At 47.8% G+C, this 11,641-nt stretch overlaps 2 protein-coding genes across 4 annotated transcripts in view; both read right to left on the minus strand.

The window, feature by feature from the left end:
- The window catches only part of GCN1 (GCN1 activator of EIF2AK4), a 71,075-nt gene extending 69,265 nt beyond the window's left edge, over positions 1–1,810 (minus strand). Inside the window, exon 1 of one of the 3 annotated variants that reach the window (XM_058281463.2) lies at positions 1,712–1,810. In XM_058281463.2, coding sequence (XP_058137446.1) covers positions 1,712–1,777 — 66 coding nt within the window. In that variant the 5' untranslated portion in view covers positions 1,778–1,810. The remainder of the gene's footprint in view (positions 1–1,711) is intronic. The other 2 variants (XM_071209817.1, XM_071209818.1) reach the window with 2 other exon arrangements.
- Positions 1,811–2,811: 1,001 nt separating this feature from the next.
- RPLP0 (ribosomal protein lateral stalk subunit P0) lies at positions 2,812–6,629 on the minus strand. The gene is made up of 8 exons (XM_058281466.2): positions 6,564–6,629; positions 6,203–6,304; positions 5,057–5,232; positions 4,858–4,945; positions 4,590–4,736; positions 4,307–4,492; positions 3,390–3,530; positions 2,812–3,045 (listed from the first exon to the last, which is right to left on the minus strand). Exons 2-8 carry the CDS (start codon positions 6,254–6,256, stop codon positions 2,884–2,886), a joined length of 954 nt encoding a protein of 317 aa, XP_058137449.1. The 5' UTR covers positions 6,257–6,304; positions 6,564–6,629; the 3' UTR covers positions 2,812–2,883.
- Between the last annotated feature and the right edge of the window lie 5,012 nt (positions 6,630–11,641).

The raw sequence follows: 11,641 nt of genomic DNA on the forward strand, positions 1-11,641 counted from the left end.
TCGGGTCTGCTAAGTCATTTAGTACTCATCACTTTCTAGCTTCCAAAAGTTTGCTGCTGTAGTCTGCTCTCCCATTCTCCCAATCCTCGTAGGATTTTTTTAAAAAATCTTTTACTAGTTTTAATGGAGTCAGTATATGCAGGTATATAATCCACCATCTTCCTTCAATTCCCACATAGATGTCTTTCCAAGTGGTGATATTAAATTCCTGACAATGGTTCCTCTCACAAAGATGAAAGGGCTCTTCAGGTTTAAGGTTCTTCTTTTTCTTTATCAGGAAATGAATGTTACCTACTGGAGACCCTGTCAGTATGAAACTGAAAGTACACCAAGACCTGTCAGAGATTTTATCTGTTAGTGAGATGAGATACAAAGAGCTTTAATACCCACAGGTTTCTCTCTAGAGCAGCACTAATAGAACTTCCTGTGATGATGGCAATGTTCTCCTGCACTGCATAATACAGTAGCTGCTTAGCCACGTGTGACTACTGTGTACTTGAAATGGGGCTAGTACAACTGAGATATTGAATTGTTCACTTTATTTAAGTTAAACTAATTTAAATAGCCATATGACTATTAATTTAAGTAGCCATGTGACTAGTGGCTAAGGTATCAGACAACACAGCTGTAGATTTAAGACATTTTTGTACTTGAGCATCGGGGTTAAACATTCACCACATATTCCCCCATACACCCCACCTCTGGAAATATTCGACAGATTAAAGACCTTTTCTTTCTAGGACACATCTTGAAACATATTACCAGCCTCTTGTACAGGAGACCCTCAATAAATGCCTTTTAGATGTTCAAGTAGATGGTCACTCTCTGGCCTCAGGGCTACATATAAAACTCAATTAATCTCATCACCGAGAAGACTCAAGTGAGCCAAGATGTACTTTAGACATCTGTTGTTATTTTTTGTTGTTATTTTCCCCCACCGCATTGTCTTGTTGACCTTAAACACTAATAATCACAGACTGGGGTGGAGGAAAAAAAATTTTTCCAAGTTCTTCCCTGAACTACAACAAGGTACCAATCAAGGGTAAGAAGGATTCTTCCTCGGTAGCCACAGTTCTTTCATCAAACTCTGGGTGTAATAATAACAGCATACATACATATATATATATACACACGTATATACATATATTAAACCCTACATTATCTCATTGAATCCTCAGGACTACCGTATAAGGTAGGTATTATTTTAATCCCAATTCATACGTGAAAAGACTGAGTCTTGAGGGGGTTAAGTCACTTGCCTGCATCAGAGAGCAGCGGCCTGGAACTCAAACCCAGACCTGCACACAGAATGTGCTCAAGAGGCATTTAAGTTGAAGGCAAAGTTTAAGAAACATCTGGCTTTGGCCCAGGGCTCAATGTCCGAGGACTTTGGGGAAATGGAGCTAAAACTTCGAAAGGCGAAGTTCTGCAACTCCAGGGTCCAGGGAGGGTCCCGCTGGACTACAGCTGTCGAAGCCGAGGCCGGAGCTCCTGACTCCTCGAGCCCGGATCGGTTGGCGCCGCCCGAGCCGGGGGCCAGGCCGGACCCAGAGCTCTACAGGGCCGGAGGCAGCCCCGGGGCCGCGCCCCCCGCAGCCACTGCACCCTACAGCCCCTCGCCCCGAGGCCGAGCGGCTGGGGCGACCCGGCCCGAAGTCCTACGCCCGCTCCTAGCCCCTGGCCGCGTTGGCCCAGCGGCCGCCCACCTCACCTGCGTGTCCGCCGCCATCCTGCCAGCGCTGACCCCGGAATCACTTCCGGAGCTCTTCCGGGTCATCGTGCGAGCCCACGCGGCAGGGCGAGGCCTGGAGCGGTGGCCAGCGGCTGGGCTTGGCGCCCCCGGGCGGGACGGCGGCCACTCCCTGGCCCGCACCTTAAATCGAGCGGCTGGATCAGACGTCTAGACCCGCGCCGGCTCACGGCCCGCCCCTCAGCCCCACTCGTGCGGGGAGAGGGTCTCTGAGGATTCGTATTAGTAAGTGGCCTCTCCTGAGTGACGACGACCCACAAAATATTGCGTCGAGAGCTTCCTGGACGCCTGGAACTGAATCAGGTACCAAACAGCGAACTAAATGCAGTCCCCGAACCTCAAAGGTGTAATCCAGCCGCGATTTATGCAACGGTTAAAGCAAGGGCTCATAGGGTGGTGAGTGGATTGAGAGCTGGAAGCCTGCCTTTGGGGATTGCTGGGCGTTCCAGGACGGCGCTTGACAGAGCCTGATCACCCATGGAAGTTTTTTTTGATACTGGGACTGGGGATTGAATTTGGGACCTTGCATATGGGAAGCCAGCACTCAAATGAGCCACAGAGCCTAAGTTGTTTGAATTTTATTCCAAGTGAGATGCTTTTAGAATAGTTCACAGCATAGGTCTCCACTGCTGTGTCAGCCCTTATTTTAACACAGGCTTTCACACTTTCAATTAAGATCTAGCTAACAGTAAATTAACACAGCCCAGTACACAGATCTGTATAGAATATGAGCTCACAACAAACCACCCCAAACCCAGTATTGTTTTAATACTAGTCACTGCCTACTCATCACTGTATCCCTAACCAGTATGAAAAACTGCTCTCCAGGTATTCTTTCCCTGGGTGCCTAAAAACCTACTCTATGGCTACTGGTCAGATGACCCACGGGATCAAGAATTCCAGGTTTAAAAAAGATAGCAAAAGAAATAAAATACAAAAAAAAAATTAAAAATGACAGCAGAAGCAAGTCTAGAAAAAGTAGGTGATGGTAGAAGAGGCTTTAGTTTTTAGTATACAGCACTATCAGCTTCAAAAATGTACAAAATAACATGTCCAAAAACTTTTTAAGAGAAGTAAGCCTTTATTTCCTTGTTTCACAAATAAAGCTAGTTGTGTTGACTGCTTTTTGGTGACTAGTCAAAGAGACCGAATCCCATATCCTCATCAGACTCCTCCGACTCTTCCTTTGCTTCAACCTTAGCTGGAGCTGCAGCAGCAGCAGGAGCAGCAGTGGTGGTGGCGGCCACAGGGGCAGCAGCCACAAATGCAGATGGATCAGCCAAGAAGGCCTTGACCTGAAGCAAAGGGAGAAGTTAGTGATCATCCAAAACAGTCATCCACACCCCCTCACTAGCCATAAACCTCTGCCCTAAAGTTTAATGACCAACAACTTCCAAGCCTGTGAGGACTTCCCTACCAAGAAATGACCGAGGTTGAGTACCGCCTGGTGGGAGGGTGGCCTAGGCCCAGCTCTCACCCATAACTCCAAGTAAGCACACCTCCTCCCCTACCACCAAACACCAACCTCACAGCTATACTCTTAATGTACCCACTATGTAAACTACAATTATAAAAATGATAAAAGCACTAAGCAGCAAGCTGACATTTATCCCCTATAGTTCCGATGGTATCTTTTTACCTTTTCAGCAAGTGGGAAGGTATAATCAGTCTCCACAGACAAAGCCAGAACTCGCTTGTACCCATTGATGATAGAATGGGGTACTGATGCAACAGTTGGGTAACCAATATGCAGACATACGCTGGCAACATTGCGAACACCCTGGGGGCAGAGGGGAGAGGTTACATTTTAGGCAAGACATCCTAGAATAAAAGGCAGTGAAGTTCAGACTGCTAAAAAAAGACAATTACTTGTTAGGTATTAGGTATCTCAAACCCAGGAGACATTTCAATCTCATACCAGCTGTTCCTGGCAAAGCAGTTCAGACCCATGGACTTATAAATGCTTTGTCTTTATTTTTGATCTATGTTCCCTATGCCATGTTTTTTGTTTGTTTTTCCCTATGCCATGTTGATGGAGCTCAAAAGCCACAGCTATTTTAGGGAAAATATAATCAATACCTTTGCATTCTATGAAAGAAAACAATATAAATTCATTTCAGACATGAATTTTCCATACTCACGGAGATTTCCCCTCAAAAATACTGCATTTATTTAGGGTATTACATAATTGCAAATTTTATTTGGCTAGTAAAGAAAAAATTCTATCTTCCATCACCATTTTATTAAAGGACATCTTAATGACAAAAGAATACTTATGTAAGAAAGCAAGCATTGTCCTCATTTTCCTCTCACTACTCAAAACCTTAGACCCTAGAATAGCCCTTACTATGTGCCCTGCACTGCTCTAAGGCTATACATCCATAAATCCTTCCATAATCATATATTATTGCCATTGTATAGATGAAGAGTCTGGGGCAGACAGATTAAACCGTACTTGGTTATATACACTTCTTCTGAGCAGTGCAGCCAGGATTCAGCCTGATACTAGTCATGCTCTCAACCATTACTGGAACGGGCTGGGCTGGGTGCATGTACCTCCAGGAAGCGAGAGTGCAGAGTTTCCTCAGTGATGTCAAGGACTTCAGGGTTGTAGATGCTGCCATTGTCAAACACCTGCTGGATGATCAGCCCAAAGGAGAAGGGGGAGATGTTCAGCATGTTCAGCAGTGTGGCTTCGCTGGCTCCCACTTTGTCTCCAGTCTTAATCAGCTGCACGTCACTCTGAAGAACAAGACAGCTGGCCATTAGCACCTGGGCATCCAAGAGAATCCCCACCACTTACCTGGTCAACCAGCCCTGGCAATTCAGGTCTACTCACCAGGATTTCAATGGTGCCCCTGGAAATCTTAGTGGTGATGCCTAAAGCCTGGAAGAAGGAGGTCTTCTCGGGCCCCAGACCAGTGTTCTGGGCAGGCACAGTGACTTCACATGGGGCAATGGCACCAGCACGGGCGGCAGCTGGCACCTGCACAGAAACAACAGTGAGAGCAGTCCTAGAGCCAACCTGAGAATGGTCAGTTTTGCTTTCGAGGAGCCCAACTTAAGGATAAGGTCTCTCTGGTCAGCCTAAGCCCCTCTCTTCTTACCTTGTTGGCCAGTAGCATGTCCCTGATCTCAGTGAGGTCCTCCTTGGTGAACACAAAGCCCACATTCCCCCGGATATGAGGCAACAGTCTGCAAAGACAAGTTTACAGGAAACAGTGACCTTTCAGCACCATTCGTCTCCAGGAAAATGGAGAAGGGCGCTGGGAAGAGAGGGCAGAGCTGGCCAGGAAACTGACTGACTTCTCCAGGGCTGGGTTGTTTTCTAGATGCCCTCGGATGGCCTTGCGCATCATGGTGTTCTTGCCCATCAGCACCACAGCCTTCCCACGGAGGGACATGCGGATCTGCTGCATCTGCTTGGAGCCCACATTGTCCGCTCCAACAATGAAGCATTTTGGATAATCATCCAAGAGTTGCTACAAAAACAAGACCGAAACAATGTTAAGTTTAACAGAAAAGGAAACAAAATCACTGGCTTTCCATTTCACTCCCTTTCTTCTAAACGTTTGAACATGGCTTGAAGCTTGGGGCAGTTCCTCCCAGCACCAGAACTGAGACTTGCTGGGTATGAACGGTGAAAACTAGGTTTCTAAAAAGACCAGGAGTGGCTTTCTTTCATGATTTGCAAACCATAAACCCCTAAGCAGATTTAGTCTTAATTTTTTCCCCATTATGAGGCATGAGTCTGATTTCACTAAAATAGCTCAACAGAAAGAATTTTTAAAAACACCTTCAAATAACCCAAACAAGGTAAAGACTGAATTTACAGGATTCAAACCACCTAAAGTAGACATAGCAAAATGTCTGTTGTAGAATGTAGGGAGTGGGTAAATATTTTTTATGTGCTTTGTGTTTCTGAAAATTTTCAAAACATAGACAAAACACTTACAACACAGACTAAGTCTTAAAATGCAGCCTCACCCCCAAAGCATAGCATAGTCTGCTTTTCTGAGCTAAGGAACACCCACAAGGCCATCCAAAAGAAACCATTTAGCGAAAAGTTTCTTGTCTGGCAGGACTTAACTATGCAATACCTGCCTCCTTATAAAAGCACCCAACTACAGAACACACCAAACGGAGTGAGTCACTCATTGCCTCAGACCGTCCCAAAGGAGGCAGGGGGAGTAAAAGCTTGATGAACGTTACTTAGAAGCCCCACAGACTTGGTTATAACATTGCAATCTTAGCAGCCACTGCACCTGCCTGAGCCTGTTTGTGCAACAAGGGGGACAACCCTCGCGAAATGGTGATGGTTAAATGAGATGCGCCCAAAAGAACCTAATTCAGTAGCTGGGACACGCAGACGCTCAGCTTGTGGCGGCTGATCGACCCTACTGCGCCCGGGGTCGAGGCAGCAATAAAGGGCCGCGATCACCCCGCACTTACGATGATCTTAAGGAAGTAGTTGGACTTCCAGGTCGCCCTGTCTTCCCTGGGCATCACGGCGGTGCGTCAGGGATTGCCACGCAGGGTTTAAAGACGATGTCACTGAAGGGAGAGAGAGAGCTCAGACCCGGCCACCTCCCACCCTGCCACCACAGCTCAGCTCGGACTGAGGCCTATGCGGAGCGGGCCACGCGCGAGCGCCGGCCGGTGTGCCTGGGGCCGGCGCCGCCACCACCAATCTAGGAGCGCGGGCCGCCGCCGAGACCGCAGGCCGGAACCCCACAGCGCCGGAGGCCCCTAGTCCTCCCCAAAGCACACCACCGTTCCCGCCACCCGGCACAATCCCAGCGGCCACACGAACCTCTCACGAGGACGCCTGGCGAGAGAAGGACCCGCACGCCGGCGCGCACTATTTATACTCAAAGGAAACAGCCAATCAGAAGTCGAGGGCAGAGCCCCCGCCTATTGGCTGGCGCCGTCGCCAGTCTGGAGAGGCAGACCTGAGGTACACAGCCATTGGAGAATGTCGCTACCACTCCAGTCAGTGGGAAGCTGCCTTTAAGAGAGGGAGTTTAGGAAGGTGTTTCCTGGTGTTGAGGGTTTTTTTTCAGAGCTGCTTCCCCCTGCTGGCCTGGAGCCGCCACAGACACTGCAGTTCGTGAATTGAGAGTCCACGCTTTCCCCGCCACCCGGCCAAGCCGCCAACGAGAGAACATGACGTGGAGGTGAGAAATGGTAGTAAACGGCTTAGAAACAAAACGATCGCCTAGCTTCTGCTTCAGTTTGTTACCCCCCAAAAAAATAAACAGTAGAGGGATCCTTTGAAAAACCCAAGTCGAATCATCTCATCTGCTCAAAACTTTTCAGAACTCCCCATTTCACTCAGAGTAAAAGCCCCAAACATAAGTACGATCTCTTCCTGACCTCCACCCCTATAATGTCATCTATATTCCTTCTAAGTCGTTCCGTTGAAGCCAGATGATTCTCTTTACTACTTGTCCAGCAGCGTGCTCCCGTTTGGCCTTTGCAATGGCGAATCTTGACTCAAATATCACCTGCTCAGTGTGGCCTAACCTGAGTACCCTATTGAAAATGACAAACACCCTTTCTCCCACTCCTCCCTTACCCTGTTATAATTTTTCAGTAGTCCTTATACCTTCTAACACATTATGTTACTTACTGCATTATCGTCTCTCCCTGCAATAATGCAAGCTCCACAAGAGCAGAGATTTTTTTCTTTTTTTTTAAAGATTTATTTCTCCCCCCCCACCCTGTTGTCTGCTCTCTGTCCATTCGCTGTGTGTTCTTCTGTGTCTGCTTGTATTCTCATTAGGCGACTTAGAACCAATCCTGGGACCTTCCGGAGTGGGAGAGAGGCTATCTTTCTCTTGCTCCACCTCAGCTCCCTGTTCTGCTACATCTCTTATGGTCTCTCCTCTGTGTCTCTTGTTGTGTCATCTTGCTGCGCCAGCTCTCCACATTGGCCCGCACTCCTGTGCTGGGCAGCACTCCTACGTGGGGCATCATTCCCACACGGGGTGGCACTCCCTCGTGGGCTGGCACTCCGTGTGGGTCAGCTTGCCTTCACCAGGAGGCCCTGGGCATTGAATCCTGGACCTCCTATATGGTAGATGGGAGCCCAACTGCTTGAGCCACATCTTTTTCCCAGATTTTTGTCTTTATCTGAGCCCATTAGGCAATTGATAAATGTTTGTTGAATGAATGAATGAATGCAAGGTTTAGTCAGATGAGGTGGATATATATCCTTGGTCTGCCACATGCTAACTTTGTAATCTTTTTTTTTTTTTTAAAGATTTATTTATTTATTTAATTTCCCCCCCTCCCCTGGTTGTCTGTTCTTGGTGTCTATTTGCTGCGGCTTGTTTCTTTGTCCACTTCTGTTGTCAGCGGCACGGGAAGTGTGGGCAGCGCCATTCCTGGGCAGGCTGCTCTTTCTTTTCGAGCTGGGCGGCTTTCCTCATGGGCGTACTCCTTGCGCGTAGGGCTCCCCCACGCGGGGGACACCCCTGCGTGGCAGGGCACTCCTTGCGCGCATCAGCGCTGCGCATGGCCAGCTCCACACGGGTCAAGGAGGCCCGGGGTTTGAACCGCGGACCTCCCATATGGTAGACGGACACCCTAACCACTGGGCCAAAGTCCGTTTCCCGTAACTTTGTAATCTTAGGAAGAGATCTCACCTTGCTGAGCCGCCCTTTCCCTTTCCTTATCTGTAAGGTGGGGATAATATTGTACCCACGTTCTATAGTTATGAGAATTAAATGAGATATAATACAGTTCCTAGCATCAGGGGAGCAGATATGGCTCAAGCGATTTAGCACCTGTTTCCCATATGGGAGGTCCCAGTTCGGTTCCTGATGCCTCCTGAAAAAAAAAAAAAAAAAACCATTCAGGGGAGCTGATGTGTCTCAGTGGTTAAGCACCAGCTTCCCACTTATAAGGTCCCAGTTTCAATCCCAGCCCCAGTACTGAAAAAATAAAAAAGTCAATAAATTCTTCATTCACTCAACAAACCTTATTTGAACACTTGTGTGATATCAGTAAATATTGTTCAAATGAATGAGCTTAGATCCTAGGGTGGAGGAGGTGCTTCTCTTTATCTCCACCCTTTTCACTTGGCAGTTAGAAATCTCCAATGATTTTCTCTGGACCCAGCAATATCAAACACAAAGTGGTTGGCTGAATGTGGTCTCAAGCCCTTTTTCTCTAAACTTACCCCCAAAAAGGCTGTTCTAAGGTTAGAGCTCTGATTTTCCTGTCCTCTGTCTAATTTTGTTAAAGAGCCTCTGAGCAGTTGCTTTGAGAATCAAAGCCATCTTTTCAAGTCACATCATCAGGGACTATGCCACACCTGACCTACAATCAAACTCATCCTAGGAGCTTTATAAAACTAGGAGTTTCCAGGTCCTGCCCAGAGCTACTGAACCAGAGGCACAGCAGTGGGACCTGAGAATATGTTTTTTGTTTTTTTGTGTGTTTTTTTGTTGAGGTACCACGGGCCGGGGATGAAACTGAGACTGCGTATGTGTAAAGCTGGCACTCTATTGGGTTCCCTGAGTTGTTTTTCTCGTTCGTATTGCTTGTTGTTTGTTTTTGTTTTTTTCAGGAGGCACGAGGAACCAAACCTGGGAACTCCCAAGTAGGAGGCGGGTACTCAACCGCTTGAGCCACAGCTGCTCCCTTGTATTTTGTTTTAAAGCCCTCCAGTAGGAGCGGATGTAGTTCAGTGGTTGAGCAGCTGCTTCCCATGTAAGAAGTCCTGGGTTCAATCCCAAGTACCTCCTAATAAATAAATAAATCCCTCCAGTGCCTCTGATGATCAGCCTGTTTAAGAACTGCTAGAGGGGGCGGACTTGGCCCCGTGGTTAGGGCGTCAGTCTATCACATGTGAGGTCCACCATTCAAACCCCGGGCCTCCTTGACCTGTGTGCAGCTGGCCCATGCACAATGCTGATGCGCACAAGGAGTGCCGTGCCATGCAGGGGTGTCCCCCATGTAGGGGAGCCCCACGTGCAAGGAGTGCGCCCCGTAAGGAGAGCCGCCCAGCGCGAAAGAAAGTGCAGCCTGCCTAAGAATGGTGCCACCCACACGGAGAGCTGACACACAAGATGAGGCAACAAAAAAAGACCCAGATTCCCGTGCCGCTGATGACAACAGAGGTGGACAAAGAAGATGCAGCAAATAGATACAGAGAACAGACAACTGGGGTTGGGGGGGAAGGGGAGAGAAATAAATAAATAAATAAATCTTTTTTTTTAAAAAAAAAAGAACCGCTAGTGGAAGCAGATGTGGCTCAAGCAGTTGGGTGCCCACCTACAGTATGGGAGGTCCTGGGTTCAGTTCTGGTGCCTCCTAAAGAAGATAAGCAAGACCACGAGCTGTCACAATGAGCTGACACAACAAAGGAACAAATGAGAGACACAGCAAGCAGAAAGCATATGTGGCTCAAGCAATTGGGCACCTCCCTCCCACATGGGCAGTCCTGAGTTCAGTTCCAGTGCCTCCTAAAAAGATGAGGAGACACAGAGAGCACACAATGAACAGACACAGAGCAGACAGTGAGCACAACCAACCAAGCGGGGAGAAATAAATAAATAAATCTTAAAAAAAAAAACCTGGAGTGGAGTCAACAACTGCTAAGATCCTTTCTTAATGACAGTGCACTACTGCAGGCTGAGCATTGTGCTGAGTACTTTGTGCACGTTATCTCCTTTAATCTTTACCTTAATTCTCGAAGATAAGTATCAGTATTCCCATTTCATAGATGAGAAAAGTCACACAGAGGTTAAATAATTTGCCCAAGTCCCTCAGTCAATTCTAGCTTCAGGACTGAAATCCAGAAGCAAGTTTAACATCCTGGCTCTCAGGTCCCTTAAAACCCGGCGGCTGTCCCCCTCTAAACTCACTTTTCAAAGTATATATACACTCATGTGGTACACTCCCAAGGACATCCTGGCCCTTATGATATAAATACCTTCTCTAATTGCAGTACATCAATATAACGGAATACCATGACACCATTAAAAATTGATGCAGATCCATATTTATTGACACGGGAAAATATCCGCAAAGTACAGTTGAGTGAAAAAGCAAATCAGTGTAGTATCCCAGACCCATTTCTATAAATGAAATGAATCCAACATCAGCTGGAAGAATAAAACAAGTAATTAGTCGTCTTTGGGTGAGTGTCAAAATAGCACAAGTGAAATGGTTCAGGGTTCAGACTAGAAGGCAACATGCTGCTTTGGGAAACAACAGGGAAAGTGTGAAGCCACAGCTCAAGGTGGAACAGAGCTGTCGGGAAAGATGACAACAGCTTCTGGAGGCCCAGGACTCAAGTTCTGGTTCCAAGAGCAAAGAGGAAGCAAGCAAATATGGACACGCCACGCGGGGGCAGTAGAGTCCCATTCCCTGTAAATCAGGCTCCTGCAGCCTGGGAAGGGTCATCCGTCCCCACTGCGTGGCGCGAGCCCAGGGGTAGCGGTGTCTGGCTCTGCACAGGCAGACATAAGCCCTGGGTCCACATCCTGGCTCAAGGGATTGCTTTGTACATAGCAGTCCTTTCTGAACCTCTTTCCCAATCTGTAAATGACTGTAAGGACACCCATGGGCCCAGGTGAGGGTGCCCTGAGTGAATCCATGGGATGGAGCCCAGGCCTGGCACCGCAGGGCCCAAAAATGCTGCCCCCAGTCTTCTCTCACTCACTGCCCAGGAAGGACAAAGCTCACACGGCAGCCAGGTAGGACTCATGACCAGACACGCGAGGTGCCCGGGATCCCATCCCCAAGGGCTTTTGTCCCAAATAAGGAGATACCAATGTCTACCCACAGACTGCTCATCCTTGTGGGTCTGGGGAGGGTTTGCTCTCTCTCGGGACTAAGTTGCTATCTTAGAGCAGAAAGACAAGGCACAAGCACAGG

This window comes from Dasypus novemcinctus, chromosome 19 (genome assembly GCF_030445035.2).
Source record: "Dasypus novemcinctus isolate mDasNov1 chromosome 19, mDasNov1.1.hap2, whole genome shotgun sequence".
NCBI classification, from domain to species: domain Eukaryota; kingdom Metazoa; phylum Chordata; class Mammalia; order Cingulata; family Dasypodidae; genus Dasypus; species Dasypus novemcinctus.

Bases quoted from the DNA above. Each gene is read 5' to 3' on its own strand.
- RPLP0 (XM_058281466.2), bottom strand. From the start codon at position 6,256: ATGCCCAGGGAAGACAGGGCGACCTGGAAGTCCAACTACTTCCTTAAG. The intron at 5,233-6,202 runs GTAAGTGCGGGG...TTGTTTTTGTAG, and splicing joins ACTACTTCCTTAAGATCATC to CAACTCTTGGATGATTATCC. The intron at 3,531-4,306 runs GTACATGCACCC...CTCTGCCCCCAG, and splicing joins TGCACTCTCGCTTCCTGGAG to GGTGTTCGCAATGTTGCCAG.